General features: G+C 52.2%; 1 protein-coding gene and 1 long non-coding RNA gene across 7 annotated transcripts in view; one reads left to right on the top strand and one right to left on the bottom strand.

Annotated features, from left to right (window-relative positions):
• Positions 1-26,380, bottom strand: part of VWA5B1 (von Willebrand factor A domain containing 5B1) — a 60,907-nt gene that overhangs the window by 18,527 nt on the left and 16,000 nt on the right. For all 6 annotated transcript variants that reach the window (XM_019836295.3, XM_045035203.1, XM_045035201.1 and 3 more), the window contains 10 exons: positions 23,993-24,157; positions 21,549-21,701; positions 19,644-19,914; positions 16,053-16,198; positions 15,142-15,273; positions 14,390-14,514; positions 10,587-10,763; positions 6,089-6,199; positions 4,004-4,206; positions 3,435-3,549 (listed from right to left, as the gene is read on the bottom strand). In XM_019836295.3, coding sequence (XP_019691854.3) covers positions 3,435-3,549; positions 4,004-4,206; positions 6,089-6,199; positions 10,587-10,763; positions 14,390-14,514; positions 15,142-15,273; positions 16,053-16,198; positions 19,644-19,914; positions 21,549-21,701; positions 23,993-24,131 — 1,572 coding nt within the window. In that variant the 5' untranslated portion in view covers positions 24,132-24,157. The remainder of the gene's footprint in view (positions 1-3,434; positions 3,550-4,003; positions 4,207-6,088; positions 6,200-10,586; positions 10,764-14,389; positions 14,515-15,141; positions 15,274-16,052; positions 16,199-19,643; positions 19,915-21,548; positions 21,702-23,992; positions 24,158-26,380) is intronic.
• On the top strand, positions 22,981-25,714 carry LOC123379496. The gene is made up of 3 exons (XR_006583967.1): positions 22,981-24,024; positions 24,626-25,137; positions 25,463-25,714. It is a non-coding gene; the product is annotated as an uncharacterized LOC123379496 (long non-coding RNA).

Raw genomic sequence — 26,380 nt, 5'->3', positions numbered from 1 at the left:
GACACAGTGGGCTTTGGGGTGGCTTGTCCAACAGTGAACATGCCTCTGAGCTTCTTAAACTACCAGAATGCTCTTCTAAGCCTAGCATATTATAATGGGAAAACCCAAGACCCAAAGTAAGGTTGTGACTAGCCCAGGGCCCACAGGAAGCTTGTGTCAAAGCGTGGACTGGAGAGTGATCTTGAGCAAGTTAATTTGCCTCCCTGGGCCTCAGTTTCCCCACTGGTAAAGTGAGTTAGTAATTTTCAACTCTCAACGTCATTGGGAGGATTAGCCGAGATACTGGATTTGAAGTAGCTGCCTCATGATAAATGTTCAATACATGTCATCTGTGGGGGTGGCCTGGGTGACTCAGTCAGTTGAACATCTGCCTTCAGCTCAGGTCATGATCTTGCAGTTTGTAAGTTCGAGCCCTGTGTTGAGCTCAGAGCCTGGAGCCTGCTTTGGAATCTGGGATTCCCTCTCTCTTTGCCCCGCCCTCACTCACACTTTGTATCTGTCTGTCTCTCAAAAAGTAAATAAATGTTAAAAAAATTTTTTTTAAATGGAAAAAGTTTCCATGCTCCCGGATAGGAAGAACAAATATTGTTAAAACGTCGATACTAACCAAAGCAATCTATATATTCAATGCAATCCCTGTCAAAATAACACCAGCATTCTTCACAGAGCTAGGACAAATAATCCTAAAATTTGTATGGAACCAGAAAAGACCCTGAATAGCCAAAGCAATCTTTAAAAAGAAAACCAGGGGCGCCTGGGTGGCGCAGTCGGTTAAGCGTCCGACTTCAGCCAGGTCACGATCTCACGGTCCGTGAGTTCGAGCCCCGCGTCGGGCTCTGGGCTGATGGCTCGGAGCCTGGAGCCTGTTTCCGATTCTGTGTCTCCCTCTCTCTCTGGCCCTCCCCCGTTCATGCTCTGTCTCTCTCTGTCCCAAAAATAAATAAAAAACGTTGAAAAAAAATTAAAAAAAAAAAAAAAAAAGAAAACCAAAGCAGGAGGCATCACAATCCCAGACTTCAAGCTATACTACAAAGCTGTAACCATCAAGACAGCATGATACTGGCATAAGAACAGACACTCAGATCATTGGAACAGAATAGAGAACCCAGAAATGGACCCACAAACATACGACCAACTAATCTTTGACAAAGCAGGAAAGAATATCCATTGGAGTAAAGACAGTCTCTTTAGCAAATGGTGCTGGGAAAACTGGACAGCGACATGCAGAAGAATGAACCTGGACCACTTTCTTACACCAGACACAAAAATAAACTCAAAATGGATGAAAGACCTAAACATAAGACAGGAAGCCATCAAAATCCACGAGGAGAAAGCAGGCAAAAACGTCTTTGATCTTGGCTGCAGCAACTTCTTACTCAACACGTCTCCGGAGGCAAGGGAAACAAAAGCAAAGATGAACTACTGGGACCTCATCAAAATAAAAAGCTTCTGCACAGCGAAGGAAACAATCAGCAAAACTAAAAGGCAACCGACAGAATGGGAGAAGATATTTGCAAATGACATGTGAGATAAAGGGTTAGTATCCAAAATCTATAAAGAACTTATCAAACTCAACACCCCAAAAACAAATAATCCAGTGAAGAAATGGGCAAAAGACATGAATAGACACTTCTCCAAAGAAGACATCCAAATGGCCAACCAACACATGAAAAAATGCTCAACATCACTCATCATCAGGGAAATACAAATCAAAACCACAATGAGATACCACCTTACACCTGTCAGAATGACTAACATTAACAACTCAGGCAATAGATGTTGGCGAGGATGTGGAGAAAGAGGATCTCTTTTGCATTGTTGGTGGGAACGTAAGCTGGCACAGCCACTCTGGAAAACTGTATGGAGATTCCTCAAAAAATTAAAAATAGAACTACCCTACGACCCAGCAATTGCACTACTAGGCATTTATCCAAGGGATACAGGTGTGCTGTTTCGAAGGGACACATGTACCCCCATGTTTATAGCAGCACTATCAACAATAGCCAAAGTATGGAAAGAGCCCAAATGTCCATCGATGGATGAATGGATAAAGAAAATGTGGTATATATATATATATATATATATATATATATATACACAACGGAGTATTACTCGGCAATCAAAAAGAATGAAAAGTTGCCATTTGCAACTAGGTGGATGGAACTGGAGGGGATTGGGGATTACGCTAAGTGAAATTAGTCAGAGACAGACAAAAATCATATGACTTCACTCATATGAGGACTTTAAGAGACAAAACAGATGAACATAAGGGAAGGGAAACAAAAATAATATAAAAATGGGGAGAGGGACAAAACAGAAGAGACTCATAAATATGGAGAACAAACAGAGGGTTGCTGGAGGAGTTGTGGGAGGGGGGACGGGCTAAATGGGTAAGGGGCACTAAGGAATCTACTCCTGAAATCATTGTTGCACTATATGCTCACTAATTTGGATGTAAATTAAAAAAAAATAAAATTAAAAAACAAACAAACAAAAACAACAGCTGTGGTTTAGCACCAGCTAGGCTGATTTCTTCAAAGGTACTGCAAAGCTGGAGAAAAATGATTTGGGGATTGTGGCAGCCAAAAAGGTGCACTCCCAGATCTCCCTCGGAGGAAGATTGTGTTCTTTGCAGCAAGGCATGCAGTTAGGTGATAGTCTCCAGATGTAACGCTCCAGCTTCTGAGCCAAGACCACACTTCTGCCTGGAAGCCCCGAGGCAATGGCTGAGCAGGGCGGACCTGATGTTTCAGCCTAATCTGACTACCTAATGGGAGATCTTTGCTCCAGAGCTCCCCGTTGGGTCCTTGCTGAGACCTTGCCAGACCTGCAGTCAGGCTCTCCCTTCTTCATGCTGCTTCCCTTCCTCCCTTTCACAGGCATGCAAATACATCATGGGCTAAAGAGTGCTCCTTCCTGCTTCTTCCTCTTTCCTCTTTCATAGATATTATCCCCCAGTGAATCTCTTGCACTCTTAACTCCAGAGCTGTCCCTGGTTCCTGGAGGACCTGGGCTGACACAGGGTTTTTCTAAGGGTTGAGTTATTTGTGCCAACTGTGCAGAAAATGGAGAGAAGACTATAATCCCCTTGATTTCTGGGTCCTTTAGATTTCTTTTGAGACACCATTTGTCACCATCAGGAATGTGGTCAGAAATGACCCCAAACACAACTCGTATCCATAGAGGCAGTGACTCTTTCAGAAGCCCCTCTCCTGCCCAGCCAGGGGACGGAGCACGTAGATCCGGTGACTGGAGACCAATGGATCTAGTGTCCTGGACTAGCTCCAGAAGGTGCCTGCTCTGTGGCTTCCACCTCTCTGATCCTCACTGGGGCGTAGTGTGGCCTAGCGGGGAGCTCAGACCTGGATGAAATGAAGTTCCAGCTCCACCCCTGAGGTACCACCACCAGAAGAGACTGAGCCCCTGTCGCCCACCTTGGGTTGCAGCCGTTCTCCCTCCATCAGAAACTCAGCACTGCCCTTGGACACAGTTGCCAACCCTTTCACCAGTCTGTGGCACACGTTGGGTCCAATTCCAAAGCTATAGCACCTGGGAGAAGGGGAGGAGAAAGACTGCTACTTCTGGTCCTCTGTGCCACCTTTGTCCCTTTGGTGGGGAAAGGGACAGAGCATGAGCCGGCAGAGCTATCTCAGAGCTGGTCCTAACATCAGGCAGAGGGTGAAGGTGAAGGAAGAGGGCCAGCAGCAGGCACTCACATTCACAATAGCCCATCAACCCCCACCCCAGGACAGAGTCAAAGCAGCAGGAAGGACTTCCTCTGACTGCCCTTTGGAAGCAGAGGTGTGGGCGTCTCATTCCATCTGAACTCTTGAGGCAAAAAGGCAAACTCTGAAGTCAGCTACACCACCCTGGACGCAAAGCACTGTAGGAATTGGGAGTTCTCTCCTCCCCTTCTGGCACTTTCCATGATGCCCTGGTTCAGCCACCCCCAGCCCAGGGCCACCCAGGATAACCAAGCCCTAGACCTTCAGCCTGTGCCCACCTGGTGGAGAAGGCATGGTTTCGCACCAGTTCTAGCACCTTCCCGGTGTTGTTGATGGCACCGTCCGTGATCAGGAAGAGAATCCGTGGGTGGCCTCGGTGCACTGGCTGCCGGATGATCCACTTGAGCGGGGAGAGGATATTGGTGCCACCCATGTCGGCCCGCATTCTCTGGATGTTATCACAGGCCATGGCCACGCTCTCCTGTAGGGAAGTGCCACAGGCAGGGAAGGTAGTCCCCAGGATCACCATATGGCTCTGAGACTCCAAGCCCCCTGGAGGATAAGCCCTTTGTTTCCCTAGATCTTAGTTGGGTCTCGCTGGATTGACTCATATTCCCAATTTCAACCCTGTCCGTGCACAGGAGGAATAGATGGTGACTCATTTGGGGTGATTCTGCCCAATAACACCCCCTACCAGTGCCCTAATGCTGTTGATGGTGTGTTCACTTACCTTTGTCCTTTCTTTGTTCCTCATTAAAAATATAAACACCCCTTAAAAGGTAGCACATCAATCCCCAACTGCTCAGCACAAATGAGGTGTCCTTTTCTGATGAGCAAGGCAGGAGGTGTAGTGATATAAGAACATTACACTAGAAATCTCAAGACTTGAGTCCTGGCCTGCCTGGGATGCTAACTCCCTATGGTGCTTTGAGGAAATCAAAGTACCCCAACGTGGGCTTCAGATCCCCCTTCCCCTGGATCAATACTGTGAAACTCAACTGGCCAAGGACTGCTGTACCAGATGGATGTCACTGCAGCAGGAACAGATTCTCACTGGACATCAGATGTCCTGCTCCCGATTCACGAAGATGCTCTTTCAACGCCCATGATTGGGGCAACGGCATATAGCAAAAGTCTTGAAATGTATATGTCCCTTTTGAACCAACAGAACTAAGGATTTATCCTAAGGGAATCATTAAGGATGGGTACAGAGTCTTTGCTACAAAGATGACTGAATAGAAAAATAAATGGAAGCAATTTAAATGCCCAACTGTAGGGATCTAGTTAAGTAAGTCCCGATTTACTTGTGTAGTGAAATACTGGGCAGCCATTTACATTATGCTGCAGATTAATATTTACTGGCACGGAAATATGCTTATGATAGGCTGTTGTGTTGTGGCAGGCCTAATCCTATCTTTATTAAAAATGTGTGTAAATACATAGAACAAGGTCTGGAAGGCTTTATACTAAGCCTATAACAGTGGACTTTCTTTCTTCTTTTTTTTTTGTGATGTGATCATGGGAGATTTAAAATTTTTTCTTTTTGATTATCCAGATTTAGAAATTGTGGGACAATCAATATATAATTTTTTAAAAATATTTTAAAAACCCATAAAGTTATTTTTCACTGAAAAATGTTCTTCCTTCCTTTCTCCTCTCCCTCCCTTACTTTTTTTCTTCCTGTTCCTAGGTCTGGATAGGATATGCTCCAATTTTGAACATGCTGCTGGGGCCCCAGCCCTCTTGTTCTAAATTGTAGTTTGAACCTTGTGAGTTCTATTCTTAGCCCACCTCCCCACCTATTCACTCCACAATCCCCTTTCCATTCCCTCCTTTAGCTCAACCTTGCATGGGTCCATCGTTCTCTTGAAACAGAGGCTTCAGTGAGTGGCAGGCCTGTGCACACCTACACTTTGCCTAAAATATTCCTTATTTTAAAGAGGAGACAGGGCACCTGGGTGGCTCAGTCAGTTGAGGGTCCAGCTCTTGATTTTGGCTCAGGTCATCTCAGGTCATGATCTCATGGTTGTGGGATTGAGCCCAGCATGGAGCTTGCTTGGGATTCTCTCTCTCTCCATTCTCTCTCTCTCTCTCCCCCCCCCCCCTCTCCCACTCATGCACATGTGTGCATGATCTCTCTCTCTCTCTCTTAAAATAAATAAACTTAAAAAAAAAAAGAGATGTTAGAAACCGGCCTACCCAGAGATAGCCTCCCTGGTTCTCTGCTTGTGGGCATCACTGAGGTGCCACGTGAGGGATGACTTCTGAGGCTGGCCTCAGGGTTACCTGCTCCTTCTTTTTCTTCTTTTCCTCTGCTCCTCACCACCCATCCACTCCTGGACCCAGCCCTTCCCCCTCCTTACCTCGCTGTAGGTCTGGCTGGAAGGGAAGAGGGTCTTAAATGTGGATCCAAACCCAATGACATTGAAGAGGCAGGCCGGCATGAGGCTCTTAAGAGCCACCAGCATGGCATCCTGGCAGGCAAGAAAGGGATGTTCAGAATTCAGAAAGGAGCTACGACCTTTGCCACCACACACCAGTGTTCTCATCCCAGCCAGAAGCGGCCTCCAGGCAGGCCTTCCACCCCCCGCCTGCACCCAACATTGCCTTCTCCCTCAGATCTAGAAATTTGCTGACAGGGAGACCAGAGGCTGGACCAAAGCCATCATCATAAAACTTCTCACCCGTGTAGCAAGCCTGACTTCTCAAAGTCCTTCTATTATATTTGCCAGTTCCCTTTCACCTCCTGCTGACCCTGAGAGTTGGGGAGAGCAGAGAATATCCATTCCCTTCTGCAAAAACAAAATCAATGTCTAAGGGAGGCATGTGGCTGGGTCCAGGGCACACTGTTGATGGAACAGGCTTCTGGCTTTCATCCAGGGCCTTCTGCATCAGATGGGCCCCCTCCCCACTGTTAACTAGGGGACAAGTCTCTTAGGGACAGTCTCTTCAGTTCATATTTGTTAAATGCCAGGAGATACTTAACACACATTACTGTATGTAATATTTTCAATAACCCTTTAGGCAGGCACAACATTATTCCCCTTTTATACAAGAGAAAATTGAGGCACAGAGGGGTGTGATAAGTCATTGGTGAGCATTCTGACAATAGTGGAGTCAAAAACTCAAACATGTGTCACCTTGCCTCTGAAGTTTGTGAACAGTAGAGTCCTAACCTGCTTAACTAGACAACACCAGGAGACCTTGATGAAGGTCTGTTGAAATAAATAATGACAAAGAAGAAAGGTGGAGAGATGGTGGGGGCGGGGGATGATGATGATGATGATGATGATGATGTTGATAATGATGATGATGATAGAACAGTGCAGTGGTAAATAGCAAGCAATTACTATGTGCCAAATCCTGTGCTAAGCACTTTCTATTAGTCATCTCATTTAATCTCTTTAACATGTGTTACAGCACAGTGGTTAAGAAGATACATTTTGAAATTAGATGTATGTTGGTTTAAATCTCACTTTTGCCCCATTACTAACTTGACCTTGGGTTAGTTATGTCCCTCCTCTAAGCCTCAGCCTGGCACTTAGTAAACATTCAGTAAATGGTTATTATTACCACCCCAATGAGAAACATATTAATAGCAATGCCTCTGTTTTACAGGTAAGAAAACTGAGGCTCAGGGGCACCTGGGTGGCTCAGTCATTTAAGTGTCCAACTTTGGCTCAGGTCATGATCTCACAGTTCGTGAGTTTGAGCCCCACGTCAGGCTCTGTGCTGACAGTTCAGAGCCTGGAGCCTGCTTCGGATTCTGTGTCTCCCTCTCTCTCGGCCCCTCCCCCCACCCTCTCTTCCTCTTTTTCTCAAAAAGAAAAACATTAAAAAGAAAACTGAGGCTCAGAGGGTTAAGAAGTTGCTCTGGATTGCAAAACCTAAGACAGCTTTTAAAACATAGCTCTGAGATCCTTATTCATGTTGGCTCTGCCTTGGCACCGAGCTCAGAAATGAGGGGCTCTCTGTCACCCTCAAGGAGTTTGTTGATGGCACCCCAGGGATCTCAGCTGACTTCACAGAGAGACAAACTGTTATATTCCAGAATCCAGAAGGAAGCACTTGCAAGTCTGTCTTGGCAACTTCCACAGCAATGCAGCCTTGCAGGCTCCACAGACCTGCAGCCCCTCTCCCATCCCCCTCCACAAACATCAAACATTAACATCAACCTTCACCGTTCTCTCCGTCTCTTTTTGTTGCCTGTGTCAATGCATTTTGTTTCTCTACAAAAGAAGTCAATATCTGCTTATTTTTTCATTGGCCACTAATGTATATTCCCGCTAGCGGGAGACTCTGCTGATCCATACAGATTGTCTCTGCTCACACCTATTAGAATTTTTAAAGCCATGTTTTTGGCATCGAGTGGCAGCTGAAGAATGAGACCCGCTGCAGGAAATTAAATTGGCTGAACTTTCCCCCTTGGTGTGGCTGTTTGGATTTCTATTCTCTCCCACCTTCCTGAGCCTAGTTTTCCCTAAAATGTCTACCTAATGGCACACAATTAATGCCCCAAGCAACCCCCCTATGGCCTCGTTGTCAGTGGGGAAAGGAGCGTGTGCCTGAGTGATTTCTGTACCTTTTTCTAAAAGGGGCATGTGTAGCAGAATGGATTGTGCCAATGCAAAGCCATTTGTGGAGAGATGACCTTGAGCTCAGTGAGCTGAACTGGAAAAGAGAGCAGGGGAGACTCCAAAGGGGGAAAGGACTGAGGAAGTCAGAGGAAGTCATTGTCTGAAAATTCTAGAGGGTAAAGTTTGGAAAGGTCTTTAGTTCAGGAAATAGATTTCCACTCATAAAATGACTCCATTTAACTGGTAGTAACAGCCTGGACCACTGAGATGACAAGGGTGTAGAGAATGAGTCCAGGCTCAGCGTGAGAAAAAAATGCCATGGTCAATTATTGATGTCTGTCTGGCCTTAGGAGAGAGGAACAAAGGGACGTGTGACATATGTTTGCCCTCCCTGAATTAATCGTTCTTGCTCATTTTGCAGAAAGGATAAATGAATCCCAGAGTTGAGAAGCCACTTGTCCAAAGCCACATAGCAGGTCAGTGGCAGAACTGATCCCAAAACCCAAGCATTGCTCTTTCTATTAAGCCATGCAGCAGAAATGACATAGAGAAGAGAGCTTTTCTCAGTAAAAGAGTATCCTAATACCCTACCAGCAACCTAAGGAAAATGAGCACTGATCCAAGATGTGGGAGGCTTTGACTTCCTCATTAGCCCTGTGGTGCTGGGGAGAACACCTAGCTTCTTGGGGACTTAGTTTCTTTACCTGGAAAATGGCAGGAAAAATGACTTAAATGCTAAGAGCTATCATAAGATCCCATGATACTTAAGAATAACTGAAGAGATGTCTTAAAAACTGATACAGCTATGGAATGAAATACACATGGCCACACAGTCCTGGAGCATACTTCAGCAGAACTATGGACAGCTCCCCATTCTAATTCTTGCTTTTGATGGCAGACAAAGGTGGGGAGAAGGTGACAACTAGTCCTGTACCTCAGCGTCTAGAGGCCTCAAACAGGAGCTTGGGTCTCATACATGATTGCTCAGGCATACTTCAAGATTAAACCTAGTCATGGCAAGCCTGAGGAGATACCTGGCATCACAGATCCCATCTAACCCCTCCCCTCCTTGCCAATCCTGTTGCCCTGGGAACAAGAGTTTGCTCCAGAGACAAACTAGGGGGAGGGATGACATTTCAGGTGACAGCAGCAGAACTGTCTCTCTTCCTGTTCCCGCATCCTTCATTTCCTTGAACTATGAGCCTTTACCCAGTTCAATAAACAGCAACTGGGGGCTTTTTATGGGTAAGTACAGAGCGAGGCTCCATGGGGAGAGATAGATGAGAAAGATCTGGTCCTTTCCCTTAATGAGTTCATAACTCCAGCAGAGGAGACATACCTCTCCACAATGAAAAATACAAAGGAGAGTTAGATAATGCCATAATCGAGTTGAATAATCTTCTGAAGGACAGGAAACGCTTCTGGATATGTGTGTGGGGGGGAAAGTTTATCACTCTTCTGTACTCCTTCAGAACTTCCCACTGCAGTGGGACCATGCTCCCAGCTATGACTGGTTAGCAGGGCTGCTCCCTCACTCGACTGTGAACGCCTTGAGGCCAGGAACTACATTTACAACCTGTTGTCTTTCCAGATGGCCAAGCACTGGGCTTTGCACATATTAGGCACTTGAAAAAAAAAGAATGAACCAAATATTTTCTAGTGGATTGTACACAGTCCTTAATGGCTGAGGCCATATGCAATGAATCTCTGATGTCAGGTGGTAGGAACAGACAGACATGAGTTTGATCTTAGACCACACTAGCTGTGTGACTTTGGGTAGGTTACTGAAATTTTCAGGATTGGTTTTCCCATTTGGAGAATGGTGACAAGAGGGCCAACCTCACGGGATTATTGTCTGGATTCAACACCATGCTGTGCATTAAGTGGCTGGTATTGTATCTGGCACATAAACCTGAGGCTATGTGAGTTCCCTCCTCTCTTCTCTGTGTCTCTCTCCACTCAGTACCTGGTGAGATGTCTCAGCCCAAGCAGGCACTCAACAAAGGTTTGCAGAGTGCCAAGGAAAGCTATTGATGATGACTTTATCCCTTGGTAAATGGGCAACAGTTCTACCTCTGCTCATCCATTTCAGGGTTTTATTTGGGGAACAAGTTGAGTTTGGGTGTCTGTGTTCAAATGGATTTTAGAAAGTTGAGTTGTTCCTTTTAGTCCTGGAGTAATTTAGGAAAGTAGTTCAGGTGTGGAAGGAGGGCTGCTTGGAACAGAGAGTGCTGAGGAAGTGCTGAAGCCCTAAATCCCGGGGCATGGGTCCTCTTATAGGTACCTTGACACGGTGGATGTTGGTCCCACTCATGCTGCCACTCCGGTCAATGAGGAAGATAAACTCCCCATGGGTCTTTCTCAGGTTCGGCTGGACTGACTGGAGGTCAGGGCAGAAGTTGAGCATGATGACCGAATGGTGGAGGATGTCCTTGTGGAGACGCTTCCGGATGATTTCTGTCTGGAGAAGAAAGGAAACTCTCTCACTTGAGCACTCAAGGAGTCCAGAGCTGCTCCTGGGGGCTCACACTGGTCCCCCGTTACTCACCAGGTTTTGTCAAGATCCCACTCATGCTCCGCACGAGAGACACTTCCAGGTCGACCATACCCGGTTCTTCCGTTTGCTAGACTTTCACAGTGGCAACAAACAGCAAGCATAGACTTTGGAGGCAGAAAGACCGGGGTTTAAATCCCAGCTCTCACCGTCCAGCTGTGTGATCTTGGGCATGTCCCTCCTCTGGGTCTGTTTCTTCATTTATAAAATGGGGCAAGTAGCATCCCCTTCTCAGGGTGGTTATGGGATGGACACGTGCAGGACCTCAGCTGAGAAGTGTGTCTCTGGCTTTCACCCCCAGCGTCTAAGCCACTCCCTCCGGCTCATCTTGGCTGTGAACTTGGTTTCCCTGGGTTTACCGCTTCTCTCCCTCTGATAACTTCCTACTCCGTCTTCAGATTTTACCTCTTTAGAATGCCTGCCCACGTCTTCAGGGTGAACTGACTATTGCTTAATTTCCTCACGCATGGAATGAAGACAAGACTACTGATCTCACGGAGTTATATGGACTAAGTGCAATGCCCGTGAAGCCTGCCGCCTGGCGCAGAACAAGTGTCTCTACACGGGAGCCACCGTCACTGTATCTGCTGCTGTTTGTTGTGGGGACCCAGGCGCTTCTCACATTGCAATGTTTTGCTTACCTGGCTGCCTCCTCCTAGCTTGTACGCTACTTGCAGGCAGGCCATACCTGAGTCATTTTCCATCTTGCCAGGGCTTACCTCAGAGCCCGGTAGAAAGATGGACCCATAAACATCAAAGGCGGGACAGCACCACGCTTCTTTATCTTCCTGTGTGTTCTCTTCCCTTGCCCTGGCACGCTGCTGCCGAACCCTGCTTCCAGACTCACCCCGCACGCTGCGCCGAATCTCATTTCCTCCATCCTCGCCCTACCTCTCTCTCTCTCCTCACCCCCACTTCCTCTGTCTGCCTCTTCGTCTGACTGTGTCTGGTGCGCGTGCCTCTTTGCGTCTGTTTCTCAGTGTTTTCATTTCAGCCCCTTCCCCAACTCGGTAGGTGACATCATCCCCCACCCAGGTGTGTTCACACCCAAGACCTAGGGCTTGTCCTTGGTTCCTCTCTTATCCTCCTCCCCCCGCCCCCACGGCTCGTCGTTCAGCAAGGCATTGTCAGCTCTGTCGCTGAGATGCGCTCTGAACTTGTCCTCTTGTCTCTCTCTCTACCCCCACCCCCAGCCCAGTTTGGGACCGTACTGTCTCTAGTCTGGACCTTTAATGCCTCTGTCAACCACTCTTACCTCCCTGTGGTCTGTTCTCTACATAGAGCAGGGAGTGTGATCATCCTTGTCTTTCTGCTGCTTACACCACAGCTTCCCCCACGCCTTGCACCATGGTCATGAAGCCCCCTAGTGCCTGACCCCCGCCTACCTGTCCCCGCCATCTTTGCCCACTACACTTCGGCAACGCTGGCCACCTGTTTCCCAGACGCGTCGCCCTTATTCTGCTTGCAGTTCTGTGCACGGTCTTCGGTTGTTCACCACTCACCAGGCCTCATTCTCAGACAGGCTTTCTCTAAACACCAGGCTAAGAGCGCCCACGCTTCTCACGCATTATATCCTATCGTTCTGCGGTATTTCTTTCTTGGTCCCCAGCCCTCTCTGCCCCTGAACTTGCTCATTCGTTTACTTCTAGTCTGTGCTAGAACGTAAGCTCCATGAGCACAAGGACATGTCGTTTTTAGTGTCCTCCCAGTGCCTAGCACAGAGCCTGACATCTCCTGGGGGACATAGTGTTTGTTGAATAAATAAATGAGAAATGAATCTGTGTGGGCACCTATGTGTGCATCTCTGAGTTGCTTTTTTTTTCTTTCTTCCAGTCTCTGTCTCTACTTGTCTCTGCTTCTCTCTGCATCTGTCTCTTGTACGTGGCATCTTCCTCTGTGTCATTTGCCCCCTCTTTGCTAAATCACAGCCTCTGACGGCTTGTCATACCCACTCTTCATGATTGATGTTCACCTTCTGGATGCCTGCCTCCCTCCTCCGTGAGGGATCACGCTCTCCCTCCCACGTGGAGCTCCTTTGCCAAAGGCCACTGCCCAGCCTGGCTTTCCGGAAGACAGAGCCCAAGGCAGCAACAGCCTCATCTGCCAGTGACAGGAGCCCCTTCTGGGAACCTGAGTTTTGCCTCTCAGCGAGGTGGCGTGGGGACCCCGGCTCAGGATTCACCAATGTCTCCTCCCGCTGCCTTTATCCAATTGCAATAAACTCATCGCTTCTTAGTGGCTCTGGGTGATCCCCTGTCATCCCCGGAGCTCACGAGAATACAGGGTACTTGCATAACCAACCCAAGGTGGCAAATCCTCATTTGCTTCCACCCTCCCGGGGCTAATTGATTTAATCTTGGCAGGCAGAGGAGCCCCAGGCCTGGGAGACCCACTGCCCCCACTGCTGCCCACATGCTACAGTCCTCAGAGCTCGGGGACACCCCCACTCTGAGAACCTGGCCCCAGCCTCTTCTCCGAACTGATTCATTTGGGTGAGGGAGCCCCTCTGGGAAGGCAGATGTTCCCAGTGGGGTCCCTAACATGCGACGACAGGGGCAGTGAGCTACTGACCCTTTCCTTTCGCCATCCCTCCTGCCCCCCACCAAGCAGGCGCTGCCAGGGGGATGTCTGCTGAAGGGGTTGGCACGAGCAGGGAAGGGTCTACATATTCCTATGCCCTCCCCCTCTGCCATGGTCCTCTGCCAGTCAGGGAGGGGCTCTTAGATCCAGCCAAGCTGCCCCCACAGGGTTGACTCTGAGTCCTTAACCTCATGTCACCAAAGCCAACGGTCTTCCTTTCCTCTCAGCTGAGTGGTTCTTCTTGGGTGCTAAACCTCAGCGTTCTCGTCTAAAATGGGGATACCAGAAAAAAAAGTGTGCCATCGTCCTTACACCTGCCTTGGCATTCAGGGCCCGGCTTGGTGTGCAGAGCCACGAACAGGAGAGGCTGCTGGCTCAGCCTCCTACCAGCCTTCCCCAGCACCCTCTGCTGAGGCCTTCTCACACTGACACTTCATGGGGGGAGGGGGCAGGCCAAGAAAGGGTCTCCTTCCGGCTTTCTCTGCTCTGCCTTTATTCTTTAGGTAACAGTTGCAAGGATCTCAGAGGAAGGAAGAGCAGGAGACCCATTCAGCAGATGGGAAAATGGAGGCCCAGGGGTAAAGGTGGGACTGAGAGGGCACCTGGGGGCTCCTTGGGATGAAGCGACCTGGAGAAGACCAAGGTTGTTTCTGCCACCAGCCTGGAACGTCGCCTGGCTTAGGCACCTCGGTGGCATTAAGAGAAGGTGGGCTGGCAGGAGGCAGGAAGACAGGGTGCCTGCCGGGTGACGGCTGCATCTGGACGTCCATGCCCCAGCAGCGCCCCAGCCACAGACGGAAACAGTGATCAGGATGTGCCAGCAGCGTGCTGAGGGAGGGACCCGGGCAAGCCACCCTCTTCCCCTGCTCAGCATCCTCATGGGTCCCCTGATGACCGAGCCCCCGATGTCACCCCAGTTCTGCCGCTGCTGACTCGGCTCCAGCCACACGCACCTGTCTCTCTGCACTGCTGTCCTTCTTCATCCCTTTAATGAAATCCGTTCTTCCCTTCAAGTGCTGCTCAAACTCTCCCAGGGTCATGTCCCCTTTCTCCATCAGGACGTGCGGCATATGGGGCTCTGCAGAGATGAGATCAACTCTTGGCACTTGTCCGAGTGGGAGGGCAAGGCCGGGGGCCTTGGTTTAGGAGGAAGATCTTCATGGAGGGGGGAGGACTCCCAATGTGGGGAGGGGGAGAGAACCCCTGGCTGCCTAGAGTGGCGTGGGGTCTCGGGAAGACTCCTTCTCTGCCAGGCAGGGGAGCCTAGTGGCCATGGAGAACTCACACCCTTCTCTGGGGCTCAGTTTACCCATCTGTACAATGGGGGTGAGACTGGGCTCTGATCTTTTCAGATCCTGACATTTTATGAAGCCTTCAAGAGACAAAGGAATTGTTCTCTGAGGGTTCAGAGCTGCGAGGGTCTCCCTGAGCTTGGGATTTCAAAGGTTACCTGCTCAGCTGGCCTGGAGGCCAAGTTCCCCATTGGGTGGATGAGACCCCCAGGGCCTCTGGAGCTAGAATCTGGGCAGGAGGCACTCAATTCTGCCAACTAGAGTCAGGTTTCCAGGGGCCACTATTGCTGGTTTCCTCTCTGCTGTCCCCCCCCCCCCGCCCTCTCCCGGGCTGGCTGCGTATCTCTGCCCCACAGGATCAGCACCTCCTCCCTCCCACAGGCCTCCCAGGGGCCCCGCCTGGCGCGTAGTACCACTGGGGTGGATGAGGATCTCCACCGGCCGGTCGAAGGTGTGCCTGTTGGCCAAGGTGATAATGATGCTCTTGGCTGAGCGTGCAGATGGGGCAGCATCAGCTCGGATCTCGTGGGTAGGACTCTCCACCCCTGAGTGGCACAGAAACATGGAATAAGCTCACGAGTCTCAGGAGAAATAGGGGCTCCGTCGGGGACAGGAAGACCCGTGTCAGAGATGAGGGGCTCCTGACCTGCTGTGCAACCATGGACAGGCCTCCTCAATTCCCCCATCTGCAAAATGGGGGCTTAGACTGGCGATGTCTGTGGCCCTTCCTGCCCTGACCTCAGGGTCCACTGGGGTCAAAGGGTGGCTTCCTCATAGTGCACATAAAGAAAGCAAGAGCTCAGGGCTCGATGGCTGGGCACTCTGTAAATGCCATCACGCTGCTCTGGGAGAACACTCATTGACAAGAAACTGCGTCCTCGTGTCCCTTTAAAACCTCGAGTGGGTTGGGGAGGGGAGCCATCAGAACAATAGTCCCCAACTCTGGTTGCATGTTAGAATCGTCTGGGAGCTCTTAAATATTCCAGTGTTCAGGACACAGCCCAGACCACGGTCATCAGCAGCTCTGGGTGGGATCTGGGTGGTGGGATCTGAAAACTCCCCAGCCGATTTGACTATGCAAGGGAGCCATTGAGGTGGGCATGGGGGCAGTCTTGAAGCCTGTCGTTGGGAGAGGCTCATCTTTGGGCCACACGTTGGGGAGCAGGAAGTGGGGGTCCACGAAGCTCCATGTGCTTCTGGGCGGGTCAGCTTCCCTGCCTTCCCCCTCCTCTCTATCCCTGGAAGCTTTCTGCTGGAAGCCCTCCCCGCCTCCGGGCTTCAGGTCTTTCTGGCCCCGATCCAGGTCTGGGTGGCCCTCTCTCACCTGCGAGCAGGCACGGCCCGCGAATCTCCAGCTGGAAGTTGAACTCGTATTCCATGGGGTTGGACACATCGGTGTCCAGGAGAGTTGCCAGGCACAGCTTGTTCCAGGAGTCCAGGGCCCGGGTGCCGAAGCAATGCTTGTCTTTGCTGGGGAGGTGGCCGAAACGAGGAGGAGGTGGCAGGAAGGAAGGAAGGAAGGAAGGAAGGAAGGAAGGAAGGAAGGGGCAGGAAAACGGAAGAAGACAGTGAGTCCCAAGCGGCCTCGGCATTCCCTGCAGCCCAGCCCGAAAGGGGGCTGAGGAGCCTCCTCCCACCCCACACCCTTACTCGGCCATGGGATCTGACCCCAAGGAGAGCCTGGACCCCGACATGAGACCCGACGACTCACGGTGGATGGGCCAGGCGCCAGGCCTGGTGCCCCAAAGCATTGGCACCTGTCGTTCTCACCACCTCCCGTAGAAGAGGCATCAGGGCCCCCAGGACCCCCATTTCCCATATGGGAAAACAGAGGCTCAGCAAGATGTAGCGGCTAGCCTAAGCTCCCACAACTAGCACTTGGCAGAGAGAGTGTCCTCGCCGGGTGAGTCTGGCTCCACGCTGAGGACGTTCACACAACGTCACACCATGTCTCGGATCCCTGCTCTTCCTTGTGAGCCGGGGGTGCCTTGCCCAAGCCGCTTCTCCAAGTCTGGGTTTTCCATCCATTAAATGCGGATAATAATGACAGTGAGTTGCTCAGTGAGTCACCTGCTGAAGGCTCAAGTTCCCAGGCTCTCTTTCTGGGTCATCCCCCACCCTGTCTTTGACCCTACTGTATCTCCCTCAGGGTCACACCCTCTAAGGTCTTTGTTCTACGTGCTTAATCTGCAGGTCTCCTTGTAAAGCACCCTGTGGGGGGTGTGTGTGTGTGTGTGGCCCATCACTTCCCTTGTTTTGCTCACTGCTGTTTTTTTAAGCTCTGTCCAGGTGCGCTGTGCAAACCAGTCTTTGCTGGGACGCGTGCCACCTGGGGGCATCTGTTATGTTGTACTTCTTCTCCCTGCCTCCCTGGGTTAACAGATAACACGGCAGGTCTGCATCCCTTTTGTGGACTTAGGAAACAATGTCTCTGGGGTTCGTGGGTCAAAGGACAGCCGCTGTGTTTCACCAGATTGCTTTCCAGGCTGCAAAGTTTCCATTTCTGCCAGCAATGGACAGGAGTCTCCTCCTCTCCGCACCCTCACTAACCCTTGGTATTATTATCTGTTATTCTTACACTCTGTGCACAGCTCCGAGGTTCCTGGGGATTTGATGCAGGCTGCTCCTGAGAGCGTGTTTTACTCTGCCTGCTGGAACGGGCAGGGATAAGCTTCTCAGGGCCTCCTGGGCCCCTTGTTCTTCCATCCACTGAGGTCTTGAGTGTCCCCAGCTCCGGTAGGCCCCGTGTCTCAAACACAGAAGACTTGGGGCCGATGTCAGCACGTACAAAGACAGCACACAAGCTGGTGTTCATGGTCTGAGACTGGCTGGTGCCTCAAGTTTCTGTGCTGTGACAACAGGTGTCCTCACTTAGGCTTCAAGACCTTATACAGTCTGACTCCCCATCATCCCTCTGACCTGTCTCTCACTCTGCTAGATGTTTTAGCCTTCCGGCCGCTCCTCCAACACATCATGCCCGCTGCTGCCTCAGGGCCTTTGCACTTACCCCTCCCACTGCCCTCTGCACAGAATGTTCTTCCTCCAGCATATCTCCACCCTCCCTTTCTTCAGATCACACAAATGTTGCCTAAGCTGTCCTTTCTAGCTAAAATAGCACCCAGTCTATCCTCCTTAGCCTCTACGGCATTTAGCTTCATAGAACTTGCCTAACATATTACATGTTATGGGCTTATCTATTAACTGTCTGCCTCCCCCCCTTCTGCTGTCAGAATGCCAGCCCCATGAGGACAGCGACCTTGTCTGTCTGGTTTACTGCTGTATATTCCCCGCACGCAGAACGGTGCCTGGCACACAGTAGGTGTTTAATTACTGTTCATGTAGTGACTGAAAATTGCACTCGAGGCTCACTCCACATGGGAAGCTGCCATAACCCTCCCCCCGGCTCAGCCTGAGGTCGGCATTTCAATGGTGGCATCTAGATATTTGCTGACACTGCTGTCTGTGTCCCAATGGGCACGTGTTCCCGGCTGTCCCGGAGTATGAAAGTCCTGGATGGATATGGTACATCTTCACGGATTTCAACTTGGCCCAAAGGTTTGAGACAAGACTTGGGGGAGGGAGTTAAGCAGTTCAACTGGTCATTAGTTGTAAGTGTTATTTTTATGTCAGAGTGGCACAAAGATGCTATGGCATAGATTTTAAAAATTCACATGTGAATGATAAAATGCGAGACCTCCAAAGACATCTGAATGCTGCAGGCTGCTTGGCTGCTTGACCGTGGCCTCCTCTCTCCCTGCATGGGAAATGCTCACCCACCTCAGTCCCCATGGGGTTGGGGGGGGGGAAGGGAGGAGCCCCAGTTTCAGCAGCAGGTGCCTCAGGCTGTGACCCACCTTCTTTTCCTGTTGGGGGGGGGCACGGCAGAGCACAGAGAAACCCTCTTGTCCTGGGCTTGTAGTTTTCCCAGTCCCACCTTCCTAAAACCCCTATTACTGGCTTTTTGTTGCTTTTGGAAGAAATCCGAAGTCAGCCAGGGCTACAGGGTGTCCTAAGTGTCTATAGCTTCATTTCGTGTCACTGAGCTTCAGTTCTCTGGAGTCGGTCCTTGCTACCTCAGGGCCTTTGCCCCTGCTGTTCTCACCTACAGGAACTCTCCTCTCGGTGCCCACCTCCCTCTCATCGCTCAGCTCCCAGCTGAAATATTGGTCTCCGGTCCCTGGAGAAGCCTGGCCTGGCCCCTGGCCTTCCAGGGCGGGTTCCTCTTTCATACTGTCAGCCCTGTCATTGCACTTTTCACATCATTAATTATGCATGCAATACATAAGCAATTACCTACGCATCCGTTACGTTATTAGTCGGATAACGATCTCTCCCCCTAAGTCCCAAAAAGGAAGGAGCCATGTTGGTTGGGCGCCCTCTGCATCCCTAACACCGTCTGTCTAGCACTACTAGGTGCTAAGAAAATGCCTCGAGTGCATTAAAAAATAAAGCCTGGAAATTCGAATCCCAAGCTGTCCAAATACCTGAGCTTCCGGCCAGTAGCAGCATGGGGCATTTCAGGGAGATTATTTAAAAAAAAAATTTTTTTTTAATGTTTATTTATTTTTGAGAGAGAGAGAGTGTGAGTGGGGGAGGGGCAGAGAGAGAGGGAGACACAGAATCCCAAGCAGGCTCCAGGCTCCGAGCTGTCGGCACAGGGCCCATCGTGGGGCTGGAACTCACGGACCGCGAGATGGTGACCTGAGCCGAAGTCGGACGCTCCACCCACTGAGCCACCCAGGCGCCCCTCAGGGAGATTCTTAAGCGAGCAGAAGGGAGCAATTATTCGGGTGGCTACTGTACCACCAAGCCTTGTCTTCTCTCCTCTCTCCCCGGCCCCACACTCCCCTGCCTTCATCCACCGCCTCCCTGCTGCCACTCGAGACTCTGCCCTGGGCTGGGCAGGGCTCCTTACCCTTGGGCCTGTTGGCTGGAGGGGCCAGCGCTCTCGGTGCAGAACTGAGGCACGGTCGGGGCGCAGACAGCAGGCAGCAGGACCCGCACAGCCCCGCTGGGCAGCGTGGGGAGCTCCGAGGACGTGCTGACGAAGATGGTGACGTTCTCCATGGGGACAATGGTCCCCAGGTTGACCACGAACAGGACCCGCTCCAAATCCTCATCCAAAGCCACCTTCCCCGGCGTGCAGGAATGAGGGATGACAGAAACCCCCTCTTGCAGAGTGGTCCCTAAGTGACAGGCCTGGAGTCAGCAGCTATGCACATATTATCTCTAGTCCCCTCGAAGTGGGGTAGGTTTAAGAGCCCATTTTGCTGATGGGAATATTGAAGCTTAGCGGCGGGGGTGGGGGTGGGGGTGGGGGGTGGGGGTGGGAGGGGTGCAACTCGCCCAAGTTACTAGGCAAATAACTAACTCGTTGGCCCGGGATCTGAACCCACGTGGGTCTGAGGCCAGGCTGGAGTACTTCCCACTAGCACCCTGCTGGGAGTGGGGGGCTGGGACCCATACAACCCGGACAGAGGCCACGCCCCCATCCTCAGACCCTGCTTCCCCTCAAAGAACCACATTTCAGCATCCCCCCACCTTTGGGGCAGATGCCTTTGTTCATGTCTATTGCTGTTGTCTGGGAGGCCCGTTCCCTCGCCCCTACTTGGCCAGCCTCACGCAGCCACCAGCCCCTCCACGAAAGCCTCTCTGGTCCCCAGTCGGATCCTCCTTCCCTCCTCTGACGTTACGCAGACCCCTTCTGGCACAGCTGCCTTCCACCTCCTGTCGCGGCTCCCCCGATGCGTGTACAGCTTTTCGCCCAGACTGTGAGCAGCCCTAACAACTTGGAGGCAGCTTGGTGTCTTGCCCACAGTGGGTGCTCATTCGAAGATTCTTGACTGTCTTAATGGTCAGGTGAACAAATGTCACTTTGATCACAGATCCAATGGTAAGAGTCTCTTATGTCACATGATCCTTGGTCTGACTTCAAATCCTGACTTGTCACTAACATGCTGTGTGAACTTGGGCTGAGACAAGTTCAAGTGAGACACTGCATGTAGAGGGCTCACCCCAGGGCTTCCCCTCAGTACATGTTGGGGATGGCTTTCCTTTCCTTTCCTCTCTGGGATTCCTTCCTGGTCTTACTCTCCCACCAGCTCAGACTGCATCTGGGCACCTGTGTGTTTCGTATGTCTCCTTGGTGGTCATGGCCATCGATAGACCCCAGACCTGCCACCCGGCCACCCCAGGGACCCCCCTTTTCTGCACCACCTGGCCTGGGTGTTGCCTGAAGAATATATTCACGGCCTTAACTTCCTCTGAGGTCCTGGGCCATGCTGCGAGGTTACCGCACTCATGTTGTCCCCTCAGATGGCACAGGGAGGCTGTGTTGGCCCTCTCTGTGCCTCAGTATCCTCAATAGCAGGCATCCGCAGCCATGATTTGGGTACTTACTCTGTACCAGAGACTGCCATCTCCACAATCACGTCTCTGTTCGGCTTTGGATGTGTACGATTATTTGTTCCATTTTACGGATGAAGTGTAATTTTGTCTTTAAGCCCATACCATTTGCAACAGGATGGGGAGTCAAACCCTGGTGTGATTCATTCCACAACCTCTGAGCTTAATGGACACGCTGTTCTGCTCTGTAGAGGCAACTTAGCAACACTTTTGTCGCCTCCTTTGATCCTCATCCTGCTTTTGAGGTGAGAGAACAGGAATGAGGTTCAGAGAAGTAAATTATTAGCCTGAGGGCACACAGGATTCCTGACTCCTAATTTAGTGCTCTCTCTACCCTATCCCACTGTTGTCCTTTCAGACTGCTTGAGACCCCAGCCAGACCCAGGCCCTGCCACAGCCCTTCCGTCCTCCTCACCTGTGACATTTGTGGCTCGGATGCGGGTGCCATCAAAGTGGCTGCTCTCCATCTTGGCTTTGTCCTTGATCTGTACTGTCACGACACGGTCGGCAATGACTGCCTCAAAGCCGATCACTGTGGTGTATTCATCCAGTGGGTACACAAAGAGGCCTGCCAGGGAAGGGCCCAGCATCACGGAGGATCCCCGCCCCACCCTGCATCAGCATCACGGAGGGTTCCAGCCCCACCCTGCATCAGCATCACGGAGGGTCCCCGCCCCACCCTGCATCAGCATCACGGAGGGTCCCCGCCCCACCCTGCATCAGCATCACGGAGGGTCCCAGCCCCACCCTGCATCAGCATCATGGAGGGTCCCCGCCCCACCCTGCATCAGCATCACGGACGGTCCCCGCCCCACCCTGCATCGGCATCACGGAGGGTCCCAGCCCCACCCTGCATTGGCATCACGGAGGGTCCCCGCCCCACCCTGCATCAGCATCACGGAGGGTCCCAGCCCCACCCTGCATCAGCATCATGGAGGGTCCCCGCCCCACCCTGCATCAGCATCACGGAGGGTCCCCGCCCCACCCTGCATCGGCATCACGGAGGGTCCCAGCCCCACCCTGCATCAGCATCACGGAGGGTCCCCGCCCCACCCTGCATCAGCATCACGGAGGGTCCCCGCCCCACCCTGCATCAGCATCACGGAGGGTCCCAGCCCCACCCTGCATCAGCATCACGGAGGGTCCCCGCCCCACCCTGCATCAGCATCACGGAGGGTCCCAGCCCCACCCTGCATCAGCATCATGGAGGGTCCCCGCCCCACCCTGCATCAGCATCACGGAGGGTCCCCGCCCCACCCTGCATCAGCATCACGGAGGGTCCCCGCCCCACCCTGCATCGGCATCACGGAGGGTCCCAGCCCCACCCTGCATCAGCATCACGGAGGGTCCCCGCCCCACCCTGCATCAGCATCACGGAGGGTCCCCGCCCCACCCTGCATCAGCATCACGGAGGGTCCCAGCCCCACCCTGCATCAGCATCATGGAGGGTCCCCGCCCCACCCTGCATCAGCATCACGGAGGGTCCCCGCCCCACCCTGCATCAGCATCACGGAGGGTCCCCGCTCCACCCTGCATCAGCATCACGGAGGGTCCCCGCCCCACCCTGCATCGGCATCACGGAGGGTCCCAGCCCCACCCTGCATCGGCATCACGGAGGGTCCCCGCCCCACCCTGCATCAGCATCACGGAGGGTCCCCGCCCCACCCTGCATCAGCATCACGGAGGGCACCCAAGCCTTTGACCTGCCAGATCCATGGTTGGTTCTCACTGTCACAGAGAGGGTGCCAGAGGGCTCTGGCTGGGACCTTGTGGCTCTGGAGCCAGCAGGCAAGTGCAGCAGAGGAACTGTGGGAACAGTGGGGCGACTGGAAAAGGGACATCTGCTCCCCTGTCCCAGCTGACTGTGCAGGCACATGAGACCCATGTGGCCAGGGCTTTTGAGTTTTCAAGACACAGTGGAAATTTGGATTTTTATGTGACCTATTCTGCATGCTGAAGAAGAACCTTAGAACTAAGGTTCTAATCCAGTCCCTCCCACCTCTCCTCGCCTGGTGATTTTGGATAAGACACTTAGCTTCTCTAAGCCTCCCAGCCCCATCTATAAAGTGGGCTCAGTAGAGCCAAACTCATGAGGTTGTCACGCAAATGAAAAAAGTAGCCACCATTTATTGAGCTATGTGCCCCAGAGTGTGTGCCCCGTGTGTTTAGACCTTAGTGCCTCCCAGACTCTAAGAGCACATGAGTCACCCTGGGGGTCTTGTTAAAAGGCAGATTCTGATTCAGTAGAGGGATCAAGGCTATATCTCATTTAACGTGGCCACGAACACCAGGGCGGCACAATGCCTGGCTGATGGTGAGCCCACCCCGGCTCCCATCCCTCTGAGCCTCAGTTTCCTCATCTACGAAATGGGCAGAGGCTGGTTCTTCCCGCACATGGCATGCCAAAGGACCATCCTGACACTGGCCCATCGTTTAGTCTCCTGGGTCCCCAGCAAGTTCTGTTTTGTCACCCTCTGGAGATTTTCCTAAACAGATGACCAGGGTGAGCCACGCCTAAGAGTGGGAGCTCCTGGGTTTGCATGGAGTCTTGACGACTCTCCTGCTGTGGGGATCCCTGAGAAAGTTGGGTCTGGCCATTTGATGCAGGTGGGCACGCCCATGTGGGACACAGGCAGTCCTGGGACAGCTGGTGGGGGCTGAGCCCAAAGCCCGACCTGATTTGCTACTGGCTCTGAGGCCTCTGGGGGCAATAATGCCATTCTTATTTCTCAGATGGGGAAACCGAGACTCGGAGAAGTTACATGACTTGCCCTACGTCCATCGGCTTGTGTGTGTCAAAATGAGGAAAAAACGTTGAGAGCAGGGTGGCCCTGGGGCAGCCGTAACAGGGGTCCTCACCTTGAAAGGGCTGGGCTTCCAGGTTGCCATAGGTGAGAGAGGCCGTCAGCCCCAGGGCGTAGCCACTGACGAAGGAGGTGACATCGGAGGCGGTGAGGGGCAGGGCTGCCCCTGTGAGCTGGTTCAGCAGCCCAGGCATCCCGCTGGCTACTCAGCCTTCAGACCCTGCAAGAAAGAGACAGGAAGGACAGGAAGTGGGGAAACCCCACCCCCATCCCTTGCCAAACCAGTTCTCCACTTCAGCCCCCACAGGCGGCCAGCACGCTGTTCTCTCCATGTTCCCCACACGCTTCCTGGGCAGTGACCCCTGCTACCTCTCAGGCACCCTTGAGAGAAGTGGGAATTTCATTTCCCTCCATGTCACAGCAGGGAAACTGAGGCCTGAAGGCAGGTGACCCGCTTGGGCTTACTCAGCGAGATGGGGCACAATCGGGGCTGGAGTCCAAGCAGGCTCACGGCCAAGCTGGAATCCTCCCCGGCAGATGGTGCTCCCCTAACTCTGGATGGGAGTCCGGGGCCTTGGGCTCTGACCCCATCCCTATGTCAGTCCCATAATCTCTGAGCTGAGGCTGCTTCCTGTGCAGCATGAGGGAACTGAAATCGCTCACCGCCTCCCTCCTTCTCTGATTTCAGGGGGCGTCTGAAATGAATCTGCCCACCACCAGCAGCCCGGGGTTGTGAGGGGACTGAGGAGCACCCCCAAAAGAGACTCAGGTGAAAGGGGCCACCCTCCCTCCAGGTGTGCAGGTCAAAAGCCTGGGAGTGATTCCTGGCACCTCTTTTTCAGCACCCCCCCTCCCCAGGCCATAGCCAAGGCTTGTGATTTACCTCTGGAAAAGCGGTGGCATCCATCGTGCCTTCGCCTCCCTGACACCTGCACCCTCATTCCAGCCACCACCGCGACTGTCTGGACCGAGGTGCCCCATTGGCCTCTTGAATCTGCTGTCACCGCCCCCTCCAGCCATTTCTCTACTCAGTGGCCACGCCCCCATAGCAAAGCACCAGTTGGTTTGGTCTCTTTCCCCCACCACCCTGCTCCTGGGGCAGAGACCGAAACCCTTAAGCCCGCCTAGGACCGCTAGTCAGTCACCACGTCCGCACCCAGCCTTTGGGACTCTCCCAGGCTTCCAGTCCATTCCTCAGAGGTATGCTGTGACCTCCCACCTTTGTTCTGCTGTTCACCCCCTGGTTGGTTCACCCCACCACCCACTTTAAACTAGTAACCTCCTGGGGCACTTGGGTGGCTCAGTCAGTTAAGCCTCTGACTTCGGCTCCGGTCAAGATCTTGTGGTCTGTGGGTTTGAGCCCCGCCTTGGGCTTGGAGCCTGGAGCCTGCTTGGAATTGTGTCTCCCTCTCTCTCTGCCCCTCTCCCGCTTGTGCTCTCTCTCTCTCTCTCTCTCTCTCTCAAAAATAAATAAACATAAAAAAATTAAAAAAAAAAAACTAGTCACCTCCTTCTTGTCCTTCAGTGTCAACGGAGGGTTGCCCTGCAGGGAAGTGACAACACCTGTGCCCAGCGTCCTTCATTCGTCTGCCTCCGCAGAGACAAGTCTCTTTCCGTGAGAGCAAATGTATTCATTTGCAGGGATACATTTTGTTGTGTGAGGTTATTTTGTTGCTGTCCGTCATCCCATTTACAGTGTGTGCTCCTGGAGGGATAGGCCGTGTCTCTTTGTGCTTCCTGTTGTACCCTCAGTGCTGATTAAACCGATATGAGAACGGATGGCTGTCGTCACTCCATCGCGAAGGACCGAGCACTTCACGGGGCAATGATGTGTCCATTATCTACTGGGCTCCCAGGACCCTCCTGGGTAATCCCTGGGCTTGAAGGGTGGGGTGGGAACGGGAAGTGACAGAAGCCGAGCTCTCCAACCAGCCTGACGGCAGGGCCCGGGCGGTGGACGGATCGGGACTGCACGGTGGCCCGCTGACAGTGAAGCTTCTTGTCCTCCGCTTTTATGTAATTTGGCCTTAAATAAAAGAACCTGGGGAATTGTCTGTTGGGGAACTGCCCTCGACAGGTCCCCTGGGAAAAGAACTACTGGGGAAAGAAAATAAGGTTCTGCAAGGAAATTGCGCGGCCCTACATTTAACCCTTGCCACCCCCTGTAAAGACTCCTCTACCTAAAGGAAGGATAGCCCCATATATCTCCCAGCCAAGAAGAGACAAATGGAGTTGAAAGCCCCACTCCGGCAACAAAGGAGCGTATCTATGGGCACAAATTACTCCAACCCCTAGGCCCACTTGGCCCCCAGGAGGCATTCCAGATGATGATTGAACCTAGTTGGTTAAGGTGCAGAATGGTTCATAAGTTCCTAGGTGCATGGTCTCTCTGAGAATGCCTGAGGCGTGGGTTCCTAAGGCCCTCTTGGCCCCCTCCTGGCAC

This window comes from Felis catus, chromosome C1 (assembly GCF_018350175.1).
Source record: "Felis catus isolate Fca126 chromosome C1, F.catus_Fca126_mat1.0, whole genome shotgun sequence".
In the NCBI taxonomy this organism is placed as follows: Eukaryota; Metazoa; Chordata; class Mammalia; order Carnivora; family Felidae; genus Felis; species Felis catus.
Note: the sequence above shows the minus strand (reverse complement) of the source record. Positions and strands in the feature narration are given on the sequence as shown.